This window comes from Pezoporus flaviventris, unplaced genomic scaffold (assembly GCF_033815535.1).
Source record: "Pezoporus flaviventris isolate CSIRO_AGI_PZ_B2104156 unplaced genomic scaffold, CSIRO_AGI_Pfla_v1 ptg000007l, whole genome shotgun sequence".
NCBI lineage: Eukaryota > Metazoa > Chordata > Aves > Psittaciformes > Psittacidae > Pezoporus > Pezoporus flaviventris.
In genome coordinates this window covers 19,793,052-19,809,692 of record NW_026892555.1, presented here as the reverse complement: position 1 = coordinate 19,809,692, position 16,641 = coordinate 19,793,052, and the positions used below count along the sequence as shown (strand labels likewise).

General features: G+C 34.8%; 1 protein-coding gene across 39 annotated transcripts in view; it reads left to right on the top strand.

Moving 5' to 3' along the window:
- The window catches only part of RIMS2 (regulating synaptic membrane exocytosis 2), a 457,644-nt gene that overhangs the window by 42,416 nt on the left and 398,587 nt on the right, over nucleotides 1-16,641 (top strand). For 25 of the 39 annotated variants that reach the window (XM_061447907.1, XM_061447901.1, XM_061447897.1 and 22 more), the window contains exons 2-3: nucleotides 12,941-12,973; nucleotides 13,371-13,457. The exons of the other annotated variants lie outside the window; for them this stretch is intronic. In XM_061447907.1, the coding sequence (XP_061303891.1) occupies nucleotides 12,941-12,973; nucleotides 13,371-13,457 (120 nt within the window). The remainder of the gene's footprint in view (nucleotides 1-12,940; nucleotides 12,974-13,370; nucleotides 13,458-16,641) is intronic. 39 annotated transcript variants of the gene reach the window in all.

The window sequence follows — 16,641 nt, the reverse complement described above, 5'->3', positions numbered from 1 at the left end:
AATAAGAATTCAGCTGTGACTAAAAATCATGAGATCTTGGGGGAATAGACCATAGAAGTTAAAAAAAAAAATAAATTTGCAATATTTGCAACAAGCAGTCACTTCCACAGACGGGCCTCTGTGATGAATCCTTTCTGTCTTTGGTGATTAGGGATCATCTGAATTAGTAAAAAAATCATTGTACCTTCCAAGACCCTGTTGCTTTAAAGTATTTAACGGTTACAAATTTTGTTTCTTGCTTAATACAAGTGTTTTAACTGCAGGAGAGAGTGTTCAGTACCTACACAGAACTATTGCATTTTTTTTTCAGGAATAAGAATGGGAAAAATCTTAAAGTGGTCACCAATATTCTGATCCTAGAAGGCCATGATTAGACTTTTAACTAATATTTGTATTCAGACCAAATAGAAAGTAGTTTTCTGTTTCTGTTGGCTAAGGTACTATTTTGGTAACTGAGATGCTAAGATTGTCTCTAAATTCATGAATTTGAATGTATTTGTGAGTCACAAAGTAATAATAAAATTACCAATTACTTGGGTCTAGTGAATTTTATTCTAAGGTATTTTAAGAGCTGAGAAAATCTGATGGAATCTCTTTTCTAGATATGCTCTTAGAGAAAACTAGAAAAGAGCAAACACAGAATCCTCCTTTAAAAAGTGGGGGTGGCGTGAATGGAAGAAGAGCCAGAGTATTAAAAGTGAATCAGTCCACTTTAATTCTCAGAAAAACAGTGGAAGAAATAAGCAAAGATCTTGTAACTATCTAAAAGATAAAAAACAATGAATAACAGTCGACGTGGATTTGTCAAGAACAGATCATGCCAGAAAATGTAATTTAATCCTGCATCAGGTTGTCAGGTTCTGTGGACAGAGAAGAGGCAAAAGATAACATATCTTGACTTGAGGAAGGATTTAATACCATCTTGCAGAACATATTCCTAAAAATGCCAGGGCAGGTTTTGATGTCACTTTGTGTTTACTAATTTTCATTTATATATAGTTTCTCCATGAATGGCAGTTCTATTCATTTTAAATGCACCTTAATTGGAAACAGACATGAATGCTTGTAATTAGCTGGAAATTACAAGGAGTGTCTGCATTACAGTAAAGAGTTAGGAGTTAAGTGATCAACCAGAGCTGTGATTCAGAGTTCCGTTATTAAACATTTAGAACTTCTTTTCACAGAAGAGTTTGAATAACGTATGTTTATGAGCAATGATGCTCACGAAGGTAAGTATTTCTATAGATGGCATTCCATTTATGCCTCTAGTAGAGGTGCAGTTTTGCTGAAGAAAGAATGTGAGAGCTGAGGGAACTGAAGTTGAGTTTTAGTTCCCCTGCATTCCTCCTACACTTATTATGGCCAATCCTAAGTTTTTGAAATCCAAAACTGACCACTCTTACAAAGATGTGAGCATTGCAGATACCATGTATGTCAGGGAGAGGGTTCTCAGTTCTTAATTGATTCCTAAGTGTATTCCAAGGAAACAGAAAGCAAAGGGGCAAAATTCAGATTCTTCTCTAATGTCATGCAAGGGGCATTACAACTTTTCAGTAAGCTTAGGTGCTGAGTCAATGTTTAAATGTTAATTTTTGTGAGAATACTGTAGTTTAATTAGATTATGATGTTTAATTGTGCACTTAAAATTTTCAATGTTTTTTGGTGAAAAGGTTTAAATACTACCAGCCTAGACACTTGATCTTGCCTCTGGCTGTTGAAAGATTTTCTAGACTAGAAAGTTAATGTAAGGAAAAAAATAGACAGAAGTAAGGCCAGACAGAAAAATGTAAGACTTACACTTATACTTGATTCATATTTTTTTTTAAAATCTATGTTAAAAGTAATTACATGATCAAAAATTTTAACCACTTCTGAGAAAGAATTTTGATTTTTACAGAAATTTCTGTACAAGTTTCAGAACCATTGTGATGCATTTTGTAACCGGAAGAATGAAACTTAAAGTCTGAGCAACCTCTATTTATTAAGACTATAATTTATGTAAGATCTCAGAAGTTAGGTGGTTTGTTCAGAGGAATACTTACACATGTGTGAGTAGTTTTTCTATGAAATCCAGTTAAAGGAAGTAAATAAACACAGAGTTTGCTTAATAGTGACACAATTTTTGTTTGGTAATGGTCTTTTATTTTTGGATTCCAGAGTTCTTTCCTGGACCCTGTTTAGACAGTAGATGTTTTGCTTTCATTAAGCAATGGGAATAAATTACACAGATAAGATCCTCATTTCATTCTGCATTCTGTGGTGAAGAGAGAAAATAAATTTAAGATGTTTTTCACTGGTTATTAAACCAGTTTGCTGCATAACCTATAAAAAAAACACTGAAGGAAATTAACACCCAAAATGAAAATAAGTATGCGATGTCACTACAGTCTTGAAATTTAGTATACTCTGATTCATCAACTTCCATCGTACACTGGCATATCAGATCTAATAGACCGAAAACATCACACTTCTCAAGTGCAACGCTTTGGTATGGCAAGATTTTAGTAGCTTGAGTAAAAGCACAACTAACTCAATTAGGAAATGTCTCCAATCCAGGTGCTGGCCACTGGAGAGGTTAATATGTGGAAGGAGTTAATGAAAATGAATAAAAAGTATGTAGTTTTAGCTTTCAAAACTGTTGCTTTTCTCAGCCAAAACAAGATACTTTGGAGAGGCTAAAGAGTTCTGATCAGAGGCCCTCACACCTCAGTTTGAAATAAATAATTTGATTAATTTTTAGAGTAGATCATTTAAATGCTTTTAAGCTTCTGCTTAGTGTGCAATTTCTGATATGGAAGCTATTAGAAAGATTTTTAATTTTGGGCCAAAAAAATCCAAATTGTTGAAGATTAATCTCACTAATGCACTAATGTGTTCTGCAAAAGTTTGTCAGCAAAAGCTTTTTCTTTTTTTTTTTTTTTCAAGTAAGTGTTCTTTGAGCATCAGTTTTAAAACCTTGAAAGTTGAAACTAACTGTAGAGAGAGTGGAATGCAGGCAGATTTCTCAGTAATTTCAAATCTGGCTATGTTTATAGCGTTGGATTATATTCATCTCCTGATCCTAATGCCTCGTGAATAGATAAAAATAATTGTGAACGATTACAACACTCCAGTTTAATTTGCATCTATAATAAAGTGTTAGAATGACTTCATGGTAGTTGTAAAACATTTGTACAACATAAGAAATAAAAATTTCCACAAAAGTTGCCAGTTTAAATCAACCCCTCAGGTTAGGAGAACGCTATTCATACAGCAAATAGTATAAGGCAAGGGGACTCAGAAAAATAAGCATAAGTTGTCTAGAAAAATTTGGTAAGTTTCAAGTATTATCTAACTATGACTCATTTGAAAATAAATGTGCAAATATCAACAAATGCCACCAGAGCACTGATCAGAGGAAACAGGTGGACAGAAGTAGCGAACTTCTGTAAAACAGTAGACTGATATCTTCTATTTCTTAGTGAAACATTGATTATAAAACCTATGGAAAAGAGCATTTCCACTATAGTGAACTGTGTTACTATAGCTACTTACGCAGACAATTTATAGTAATATTCTGTTTATAATTCTGGCTCTTCCACACATCAAATGAATCACCAGACCACATCTGTTTCTAAAGAAAAACAGTTGTGCTTTCTTACAATACCATGTAAGCTGGGCATTGTATTTACCTCATTTATCGTATGTAAATAGACAGATTATATCACAGATGTATCAGATTATATCACAGTAATTTCCAGTGATTTCCCAGATATAAAGTAATAAATTCTGGAGAATAGACAGGGAGTTAAAAGTAAGCTAAAAGTGTTACATTGATATTTTTATTCAACTAATTGTATTCTCAGAAAAAAAGTGGTATTTTACATTTTATTTTTATAACAGAAGGCCTTAAGGATGTTGGAATTATTTCCTCAGAAGTACTTTGAAAGTTTTCCTTAATAATGATATAATTTTCACCTCTCACGATTTTTGTGAACAGCAACAGCAAATCAGCAAAAATGAATGATTTCTTGATGAATTGGCCATTAAATATGCCCATATCTGTATGTGTAATTAAATTTTCTGTTCTTCAACAAGAAGATGGTACAGTAAAGTTTGTGCCAGTAGGTATAACACTATCCTAGATTAAAAAAATCTATTTGAAAGTATTGTCACAAAATTTGTCTGGACCAACAGACTGCATTGCTGTTGTATTTCTCATTTATTTTTCTTCTCCTGGTTTTTAATTTCCTGTTTAAATGTTAGTTTCTAATCTTGCTTTCATAGCAGAAGCTGCATTATGTTTCTGTTTTGCAAGGATCTTTTACATATTTTGCATTTAGTAAGCTGGCCTTACTGATGAAGTACTTGTACTGCCAGTACTACTGTTTATTATAGGGCAGTCATTCAGAGCTTCATGTATTAGTAGATCTAGGACATTATTCTGGCTTGCAAAGTAGCTCTCTGTAAGGCTGATTTTGAAGAGGCTGAGAATAAGAACAAATTCATAATATTAGTTACTTCTGTTCCTGTTATTTCCTCTGCAAGCAATCCTTCCCTAGGATTGCCTGCACTCTGCAAGAAATCTGAGTCCATTGCACACAATTAAATGTGACAGTCTGAGAAATACTAATTTAATATCTGTGATGTAGTTGTTAAGCTCTTTAGTGTATATGAATTACACGTGGTGAATATACTATAGCGAACAATGTTATAAAATCCTTATTAAAAGGCAAAATAACATATCAAGACCAAAGTAATTACTAATGCATTTCTAATTAATTACAGAGTTAAAATTAATTTTATTTAATTCACCTGCTAGCATCTAAGCCCAGGGTTGCATATTTCACTGCAGCAGCTGGTGACAGCACATACATCTAGGAAAGCATTTTCTGCAGGAGATGCTTGGAATGCCATCTACTGTTGAAGCAGCAAAAAAAACCCCAAAACCTAAACCTAACTCCCGTGGCAAAACCTGATTTTTAGAGTAGTTGGCTAAATTCAATCTAACAACAGTAATGGAGTAATAGGTAGTTAGAATTTCCTTCAGTTTTATTTAAAAATAGATACATTCAAATTCTAGCTGTCAAATATTAGTCTCTGTTAAGGGAGTGGTTTGTAGTTGTATATGTAACTCAAACATTTTTCAACCCAGATCTCACTCGAGAGTTGCTGTGGAGTCCTCATGACTACATAGAATTACAGTTAGTAATAAATATTACGTGAAAATTGGACAATTTTGCCTGTGTCCCTTCTTTGAAAATGAAAGTCCATTATTATTATTATTTTTTTTAATTTGATTCCTGCTGGTTTAGGTTGAATATTCTTGTTTTGTCCTAAATCACGTACCTGAAATATCCACATATCTGCAGGATAGGAAAGTCACATTAAATTGGAGAGAAAAAAACCCAAATAAAACTTTTTTCTTTTTTTTTTTAAATTATTTTTTAATGAATTTATATATATATGTTTTTAAAGCTTAAGCAGCTAAAATTTGTTAACATAGTTTAGGACACCCTGAACATTGTGTGTGAAGGCAGTTACTGCTTATGCGGAGCCTTGAAGAAGTGTCAGGCTCCCATGTAGGGCTTTTCCACCTGTATGTAATACAAGTACTGAGGTTATAGAGAAACGAGGGCTTTTCAGATCGCGTGAGAGACATCAGTGTGATGAAATACACTGCAGGACAGATGACAAATGAGTAAACTTTTGTCTCACAATGTAGCTCCTTAAAGAGAAGAAAGTGGGTACTTGTGGAAACAGCCTTTTTTTGTTTTTTGTTTTTTGTTTTAATCCAGAAAGGTGTGTACCAACAAAACAAACTGGTGAAATTCAAGGAGGTACTTACCTATGTCTCATGTCCTTGAAACTGGATTTGAAAATTCATTCTAATTAATTATGTAATAATACCTGCTCTTTGAACGAGCCAGTAGAAACTGAATAGGTAAACTTCTATTAAAGAAATATTTACTAAGGCTCAAGGAATCCTTAAAACTTGCTTGTTTTTTTTTAACTGCTGCCCATGACAGTCTTTATGTGCATTGACTGGACCTTTGTTTTGCTCTTACTGCCTTCCTAGCATAGGCTGACTGGTAACCTTCCATTGCAAGCTAGCTGGTCTTATCTTGCAGAAGTTATATAATATAGTGTCAGAGATGAACAGCTAACAAGTAATGACCTGTTTACCCAGAGAAGATCCAATTGGTGAAACTCCTAATTCAATAAAGTTAGTAGTGTGAGAGCCTGAAAAAAGCTTCTGGAACTTTTAAGATTGGAAGACACTTCTTCAGTGAATATATTTTCTTATGTTAATATTATTTATACAGGATGAATAATGTTACTGTCTTCTGGCTATTTTTATTGTCCCTCTTTGACAACTTTGCTTGATCCAAGACTTTCTACTAATTATTGCTTTATAATTTTTGTTTTTCCAATTTTTTGTACATGCCTCGTTCCCTCAGTAGACGCAAGATGCCCAAGTGGGAAGCAGCTGGCATATTCCACATGGCAACCAATTATAATGCTGATGGTTGCAAATTCTCACTTACTCTGTGATAACCAAAATACTCTTTTCTTTTTTTTTTTTATTTTCTAAATATAGGAAAAAGCTGCAGTAGCCCATTTTAAACAATGTGGTAGGTTTGGACAATCACTAGATTTTTAAAATTGACCTTTTAGTATCGCCTCCCTGGTTGAGGCCTGCTGCTTGCAATTTTAGATAACCTTCAAAAGAGAGCATTGATCCATGAATTAATTATTGGAACTGCACATAGCATAATGGCTACCATTCAGTGTAGTACTAATTTATTATTATAGTTGTGCAACAATCATTTTCTCATGTGCTGATTTGTGATTTGACACTCATTTCATGGTTTTATTATCAACACCATAACAGAAAGGAAGAAGTCTGTCCAAGGCAGGAAATGGGTAAGAAGTGTGGGAGCTTTGCTTTGTAGAACACTGTCTCTATCTCTTACTCCAGAAACAAATAATGGGAAACATTTTTGCCTTGAAGAGTTCATATCCTAAGGTAAACACTCTGATTTGTTGTACTGGCTCTGAATCAAAAATACTGCCAGTCTCTTCCGTTTTAGAGTTGAAAGTACAGGGCTGTTGAGCACTATGATTTTAGCTGCAGAGGACCACATTTTAGTATGTATTTTCTAAAGTATTAGTGTCAAAATTGATGCAAGTTAAGACTTGTTTGTCTAAAATCTTTGATAAAAACTGTCCCATTTCTAACTATCAACTCCTTTGGGAGTATGGCAGGGATTTACCTATAACCTGAAGTTTTTACAGACTTTGACAAACATTTGGTAAGCAGCATGTATAACTACAAAACATGAACAAATGTGTTGATCTAGTGTGTGTTGGATACCCACACAATTTAGTTTATTAGGTAATTTAAGTTGGTTTTACTTGATCTACTTACGAATTTTTGTTGATATGTCTTTAATTTTCAACGGTGTGCCCTAAAGGGTGTAGGTGTCTCTGCTTGTCAGATGGGTCAGATCTTCTTTGGTCAGGTGATGGAAGGATTAGTTTGCAAAGGATGGGTTTAAAATTATCACCTTGATAGGCATTTGTTAGTTAGTAATCGACTTTTCATAAGATTTTTTACTTTAATAGCAGCTATCCCAAGCGTCACAAACACAGAGATACTCTTCTTACTATTTACAGGACTTGACTTCTGCAGAATCCTCTTTACTTTTAGAATAATCTGTAGCATGATGTAGTCACACTAGTCCCATGAATTAGTAATATCTCCATTTTAGACTTCTGTGAAAGAAATAGCACTACTGAACTTAAAGTCCTTACACTGAATATATAGTTTTGTCTTCAGTTTTTGCTTTTCACTAGGTTTGCATTGAGAAGACATTTGCCAATTATCAAATAATTTTGGAATAGTTCAAATCTTCTAATAATTTGAGGCAGGCATATACTGAAGATGGAGAGAGAACACTTCCCCTCAAATACTATGTGTTGACATCTTGAGAGGGCTGCTGGCTCTCTACTGTCATATGGGTTAGTGCAGTCTGGAATGCAGATAAGAACAAATGGAAATTCTAAGATTAGCACTCAGTTTAATTCACTTTAGGATATATGTGGGTGTCAAGTAGTTAGCATTCATGCTGTTGTTTTTATTTGAAAGATAGCAGCTCTGCAGATGTTTTTTTAATGTGTGTAACTAGAAATCTATATTTGAGACAAAATAATTTGCTAAGGTCTTCTCTCAACTGTTTTCTTCTTCTTTACTGTGAACACAGCTGAAGGTCAGTGTCAGTATTGTCTCTGTACAATAGGGAAAGCAAAATTTTAAAATTCTTTTTATAGATCTGAGACTACCCCTTATTGTTCCTGTATGATTTGCTTTAGGAAAACCAGATCGTTCTGTGCATTAATATTTAATCTCATCTTAATACATAATCAAATGTAATGTAACAAGCATTGCTCATTGAGACTTCTGCACATATATTCTGCTTTTGGTTTTGGGCCATCAGGCTCTGTGTTCTTTAAACTTAAAATTTCATACAAGTGTTTGACTCTATAGACTTTCTAGGTAATATATTTTTAAAAAAAGCTACTGTAGGAGCATCAACAACTTTATTAAATTGATGCCAGCAACATCAATTACAACCTTAATTGTAATAACAAATAAATGTTTAGAGGTTTTGTTCATGGATGAAGGAAATCAGGATCCCAGACAAAAGATTTGTATTTCCAATCTTCTCAGCTTCAACAAAAGCACTAGAAAAAACTTCCATTGTAGTCTGTCCTCATCACCTAACTGAAGTGGTTAGGAGATAAGGAGAGCATAGAAAGTGACTGGGCAAAGGGCTGTAACTACTGACCTTTAACATTTTTAAATGAAAGTGTCGTGGGCTGTTACGTGCTTTATGTTCAACTCCGTGTTTCTAGGAGACATTAGGTGCATCCAGACTACTCCTGCAGATCAGATCGTGTGCTTATTAGGTCCATGGATGACAAAGTTGTGAATCTTGAGAGCATTGGGTTTGAATAGATACTAAGATGTTTATCCATGCCAAGACTGGCTGATTCTAAAAATCTGGATTTCCTCAAGCTTCACTGGAGAAGAACTAGATACCTGTTTCATTTCAGATTATCTAGGAGGTGAGTAGTTTGTTTTACAGCTCATTTTCATGGACTGAGACACCTCAATTCTGCCCCCCATGATTTTGTGGCTATGCATCCAAGGATGTAAAAGTAGAGGTCTGGTGACAGTGCTTGTTGCTTTACCTTTGACCAATGCATCTTTTGGGAAGAATGCCTTATGGTTTTGGCATAGTAGATTTTAGAAAGGAGCTTTTTCTTATGGCAGTCGGTTGAAGGATACAAAAGTATTAGTATTAGGAGTTTAAAGGGCTAAAAATAATTTTCCTGCTTCTGTTTTACTTGTTCTGTTCCCTCTTCTGTCCTGTTGTGTTCTGTTCTGTTCTATTCATGCTCTGTGACAGTGGGGCTAGCCACAATCTTTGAGGAAATGTTTAGTACGAGGAGAGGATCTAACATCAGAAAGTGTTCACTGAGACTTGAGATCTAACCTAATGATACTCCTGAAAAAGATCAAAAGGGACTGTCACTTGAACTGTGTAGGCTTGCAGAGGAGTTGCAAGTTGTGAGTGTTTCAAATGGCAGAGGTTCCAGATGACAAAGTGCAAGGTGTAAAAATTCTTTATTGTTGACAAGTAGACAAATCCGGGCTTGTTTTCAAGTGAAGCAGTATACAGAATTATGATCTGTGCAAAGACAAGTGTGATGAAAGCTTTAGACTCTTCTAACATTTTAGAATTTATTTGGTGCTTATTCAAAGTGTTGAATGAGTTCTTACAGTGACAGAAATAATGAACATTGAAAATAGGTGGTATTTAATATCCTACACTGCTATGCAGCACTGTCCACATCACTGCTAATCAGATACATTATCTGCAGCCTGTTGGTGATTTTAGCAAGCTAGTATCAATCGGAAATTGTTTCTAGTGAATAACTAGGACTGACATTGTTCTTGGAGGAGTTCTGAGAGGATAAGATTGAAAAGATACGGGAACGTAAAAGGAAGTTGGAGTCTGGAAGAAGCAGAGTATGGACATGCTGCTTGGGGCTTTTCAGTTGGTCTGTTGAGTAAATGGATGTTTGGATTTGTTTTTTTTTCTGACCTGTCAGTCCACTTCTTTTAAACAATTAGTTGCTGATTTTGGAAGGATGGGAGAAAGCGATGCATATCATCAGGAGTATACAATCCAGTAAAATACAAAGCAGTTTTTGTAACCAAAGAAATCAAACATATGTGTGTATATAGGCAGGGTTTAAGAATGTAAAGTTTCTTCAGTCCTTTGTGTCTAGAAAAAGGTATTTAAACCACAACAGTGTTAAACCCCATTTTGTGTGTTTCATCTAATATATCATTATTTCTGTCAGTTACTACCGCTTCTACTCCCGATTTCACCTTATTGAAAAGTCTTTTGGAAAAAGAGTAGTAGGCATTAGCCTGTGGCTTGCTGATATATATCCAGAATCTCTGTCTATTCTCTGACCTTGAAAGATAAATATCTGTGCTGTATACCTGAAGGGTTCAGGCCTGTTGCTCCACAAGGTCAATATTAGTTTAATTTCATATGGTCAAATCTATTTTTTCAATAGATTTTTTTCATAATTTCTTTTCAAATTGTAGCTTGCCCTCCATGGCTGTTATAAAGTCAAGGAAGATTATTGCCGAATCCAGGGACTGAAGAATGTATAGAGAGTGCTCAAGGAATGCGTCACAGTTATGTAATAATGGAAGCTGTTGTCCTCACATAACTGCAGTGTTGGACAGTGTACAGTGGATGAGACAAAATTGTAAGAGAAAAGATTATTTCATAGGAGATATATTTTGAATTGGAGAGTCAAATTATGTCCCGACTTAGAAAACAGTCTATAAAATGCTAGAAAAATAATTATAAAAGTGGGTTTTGAAAATGTCTGCTAATGGACAATATTTTTCATTTAATGCTGCTAAACTAAAAATCTGCTGTGAGATTTTAAGAGATACCAAGGGCTTGCAGCTGGAATTGAACTTACTGAACATGTATTATTAGTAAAGATGCTACATACCCTTGAAAAAAGCACAAAGATTTCAAACAGCACACTGAGAAGTAGTGTGCTGTGTTGCAGTTTTGATCTTACTGTGTTTTGATGTCAGTTCCACATTTGAAAAATATTTGACCATGGTTGCTGTAGAAAAGAAGGATGTTGATTGTAATCTGTTTATGTGAAGTGCTCAGATTTCATTTGTTTAGTTCAATAGAAAAATTCAAAATGAAGTAAAAGCTTTAAAAGTGTCCAATAAATACGTTTGGAAGTCATGTATGGAGAGGAATATAAGCATTAGCTGCATATTCAGTTTTCTTTGTCCAGTTGCCAGGGAAGTGATATTTATGCTGTCTAGTATGCAATTTAGGAGCTCTGAATCATTGTCTGGGAGTGTTTCCTTCTCTCAGTTGACCGTATAGAGCTTTTAGGCTCTTAATGTTGGGGGATTTGAATTAAATATCCTAAGCTGCTAAGTGGAAAAAGCATGGAAATGCTTTGATTCCCTGCCCCTTCCATTCTTCCCCCTTCGAAATTCATGTGTTGAAATCTTGGTTAAACATAATATTATGATTAAGAAGTAGAATTGTGACTGTAATAGAAGTTTTTATTTTTATATTTCTTTATTTTGGAATATATTTGCTTGGTGTTTTGTGAGTGGGTTTTTTTCTTTTTTCTTTTTTTTTTTACTGGAACATTTCTTGGAATATAGATTTCTAAAGTGCTTTTGTGTATAGATTTCTAAAGTGCTGAAGAGGCAAAACCGTGCTAGAAGACATTTTGCTGTGTGCTACATGTTCAGTTTTCCCTTTCTCTAGTCAGTTTTGGAAAGTTCTGAGTGTGTCCACTCATTTAGTTCTTGTGTGGTCACTGACCCCTGGTTATAGAGGTAGTCACTGGGCTTTCATATGGTGAAGGAGCTATTTTGGTGAGCTTTAATTTTCTGTCCAACGTTAAGCATCCACTTATATTAAGAGCCTGCACTCGCTTTTTAGTTAGGTAGGAGAATATTCTTCATAGAGACATTCAGAATATCTATTTAGGAACCTTTTTGGGTTTTTAAGTACATAGGGAAGCTAGACCCTAACTTGATATTTAAGACCAGTATCTTCAATTAAAGGATGCAAATATTCCTGTGAGTGTATGCCTGCATTTGTGGGTTTGGTTGAGAGGAATTGCATAGAACATTGGCTTGCTCACTGATAGGGTATTTGCCTAAAGACAATGGATAAATATGAATCAGTACTATAAAGACCTACTGTATGTATTATCTAGTTATTTCTTTTAGCAAGTCTTAGTAAATTTTACTTAAAATTCCTTAGTTTTCCTTCCATAGTTTTTAGAGTTACATTGTCTGCAGGCGCTGACATCATTGTAGTTTAATACGTATATTGCAGATTTTCTTTTAATCTATTAGGATATTGCATTTTAAATTACATGTTACATGTTATAAATTCACATTGAACTCGATGATCTTAAAGGTCTTTTCCAGCCTACTTGGTTCTATGATTCTACGATAGGTTGTAAATAAAAATAAAAAAAATCAAAGCACCTTCCATTACATTTTTGGCTGAATGTACTGCTGGAAATACTCTAACATGATATTCTATCTGAAGAACTGGAAACTGGTTATAGAACATTACTGATTTAATTTTATAAGTAAATGCTTTCAATACTTGGCATTCCCCATTTTTAATTCTAAATAGAAATAAGAACAGAATGCCAATTAATATAAATATACAACAGGTATTTAAGGAAATCCTTTTAGCTCAAAGTAAGAACTTTTCTCCTGCCCATATGATGCAGATTATAGGACTTCAGGGTAGTTGTTTTACAACATGTTGCACTCAGTTGTGCAAACTTATCTTTTTAGGGTCAAAGAAGAGCAAAAACCACAGCTGACACAGTAAGTAAAATATCTTAAAAATGCAATAGGCTTGACTTTTCTACCTTTGCCATGTTCTGCTTCCTGCACCTTTGTTGGTATTAGCTTTCACTAATACCTGATAGGCTGCAGTTAGTTTGTCATCTGCTTCCTGACTGGCTTGTAAGTAAGCTACCTGCAGCTTCTTACTTCATCCACGTGTTAGCTGGATGTAGGTACTTTCTGCCTGCTTGTGAACTGGTGAACTGTAAAACTTTATTTCCTTTACATCCCTAGTGGCTGACTTAGTATTGTAGCTAACATTCCCATTGGCTCTAGCTTTTCTGCCTATATATTTCTATTAAAGTTGGATAAGAAAACATTTAAACTAGTGTGGTTTTATTGGTTATTCAGTCACATTATTTGCTTATTTAAACAGGTGGTTTCCCTTTAGTGGGATCACTGAGCTGGTAAATAACGTTCTTCAACCACAGCAAAAACAGCAAAATGAAAAGGAGCCCCAGACGTAAGTAAGCTGCTCTTGTTAGAATAAGTAATGTCTGTATAGCATTAAAACGTACTGGAGAGTATGTTTAAAATTATTGCCCATGTAGAACACCCTGCTGAGGGCATTTTACAACACCATTTACTTTCCGACCCCTCATTTCCAAAGGGAAACTGAAAATCAGGTCGTACTCACCATATCAGTAACTCAAATTATTACATTAGAATACAAGCTAAGGAGTTACTACTGCTACATTTGCCTTTTTCTGCAAATGTTCCATACATGAAACTCCAAGTGAAGGGATGCATTTTCTGTGCATGAGGAGCTGGAATGATCAGACATGTTGTGTTATATATAGCATGTCTATGCACGTGCATGGTATTTGTGATATTGGTTATCCATAGAATGCTATACAAATCTACATAATATGTATGAAGAGCTTTTTAAGGACTAGGAAAATGTATTTTAATTTTTTCATGCTTCTAAAATATCTGTAAAGTTTCAAAACTTTAGCAGATAAAAGGTGAAATCTTGGGCCTGTGAAAGCTGAGGAAATTCTGACTTTGATGGGGCCAGTATTTCATCCATGGATCTTTTACAGTGCTAAGACAGTATGAGAACCTTGTGAAATATTTACTTTTCTTGCTGTCTGAAAGTATAACAGAAACTGGCAAAGCTAGGACATTCAGTCTTTGAGTAGAACTTAAACTATGGAGCTGAAAATATTCTTTTTCTTAAAGAGAAACCAAATAATATTTATTATTCTAAATTTTTAAATTTTTAAAATGTGACTTCTGATATTATTTAAGCTTTAAATAGTTAAGTTGCTGTCTTTTCTTTTAGTTTATTTTCAAATATGTATGTTTAAGTGGCATTTCATACTTGCAGGATGTGAAAGCTGTGAGTTTTTTTTGAGACTACAGTTTGAAATTTTCACAAAATTAAATGGAAAAATAGGCCATAAAACTGATATATTATTAAGAGCTCTGTTTCTGATATTCTCACTTAAATTCCTATATAATTGCATATATAATATTAATAATGAAGTTTTTATTTCTCGGTTATCGTTATATATTGGCAATATTACATTTTGTTCACAACACCTCAGTACCTCCTTTGTATTCCGAGTTTCCTTAACACAGCCGCTTGTTCTGCTTACCAGTGCTGTACATATAAAGCATATGGCTTTGAAGAAACTGAAAATAATATATAGTCAGTATATACAGTTGAGTCATAGTTGCCCTAAAGTATTTATAAATAGTTACTCCTATTGTGGAAGGATTTTTTTTTGAACAGTGATCTCTTAGGGAACTACCTTCATTCAATTTTTTTTAAATCATTAAGAAATGAATTTAGGTGTATACTCCTTGAATTTACAGATGGCACAAGGCTGGGAGAAGTATAACATCTCATAGCAGGATTATATTCCAAAATTATGCTGAAAAATCAAGCTATGGTTATGATATTATGGTATCAGTCAAAAGGATAAATGCCAGGTAGTGAAATTCTGTAAGGATGGTTTATATGGTTGAGACAAGATAGAGAAAAATGGTGCAGGTAGAAGTTTCTGTTAGAGAATCTGGGAGCCATAATAGTATATAAGTTGAGCAGGAGTCAACATCGTGAAGGATATAAATACCACACTGGAATGTATAGACACTAGCCTGAAAGTGCCATGAAGAAGTTTTCATCCTGCTAAACTTTGGTAAGGTCCCACCTGGAATAGTGTGCCCTTTTTTGGACACCATCCTTCAAAAATGATGTGGAGTAGTTGAAATTCAGTGGAGAGTAATAAAAATGAATAAACAGATGCCTAAGAAATGTGGCATGTATATGAGATGATTTAGCCTCTTGAAGAGAAAATCCCAGGGGATGAAGGAGATGGGCAAATCTTTAATTATGCAGAGAGTTGCTGAAAAATGAAAAGTTATAGTATCTTCTCCATGCCTCTGGTGTTGAAACACCAGAGGCATGGAGGAAGGTAAGTTGCATCAGGGAGGATTCAGCTAGGTAGGGAAAACTTAAAATGCTTGTACAGTTTGCCTAGTGCTTGTGTGGAAGCTATATTAGTGAAGATCTTTAGGAGCAGTTTAGCAAGTATCTGTTAGAACGTACACAAGTGTAGCTTTTCCTGTGCTGGGACAAATGACTTTTTAAAGTGTCTTCAAGCAATCTTTATTTGTGATAACTTCATTAATTTATTTAGTTATTTTTAATTAATTTATTAATGAACATGATTCATTTTTTTATTATTGTAGACACTGAAGGAGAGAACTGATCAGAAATGCTAACCTCCTTATTTAGCTGTTTGTCTGGCTTTAATGGCTTGCTGAAAAGTGTTGTACCTGGGAATATTATGGGACACTGGGAGCCGTGTGGAACTCTGTATGTCTGAAGGAATTATTACCACTATCCATACATATTAGGGCATTTCCATTTGAAATCACTATCAGTATCTAAGTCTGTAAAGGATTTCAGCCCAACTTGGCTGATGAAAATAATTTACTTAGAGTTAATCTGGGAAGGACAAAATGTTGTGGGAGAAGGCAGAGAAGGAACCATTGTGGTGGTTGAAAACATAAGGTATCATCTTACAAATTTCAGTTTTGCTCTGGTGAAAGTATTTTTGAAGAATCGTTGACCACGTATCCTTATGGGCAAAGGCAGGATTAGTCTGATACCCTTGGACATGGATTCTGTACTACAAAATCACAGAACGGTTGACTTTTGAAGGGACTTCTGGAGATCATCTTGGCCAGCCCACCTGGGTCAAGCTGGGTCACCTATAGCTGGTTGTCCAGGACCATGTCCAGATGGCTATTTAATATCTCCAGGGATGGAGACTCCACAACTTCGCTGGACTAGCAATACACATGCTGGTGCTCGGTCACTCCTTCTTACCCTTCTTCAAGGTGGGAGTGACATTTGCTTTCCTCCAGTCATCAGGCATCTCTCCCAAAGATTGTTGAGAATGGTCTTGAAGATCTGGTCTTTCTTGATGAAGAATACTTACATCTCCAGCTCCTGTGTACTTCATCATGAGTTTTATCTGCAGTGTTTAAGAAATTTCCATGTTGTCATCCTTATAGAGTAGAAAACCTTAGCTGCCCCCTGAAGCAACTGTTCTTGATGCTCAGAAATTAGCCTGTCAATTTTTTATTTCTTCAGATTCATATGGCATATATTTTGTAAAAGATATATTCAG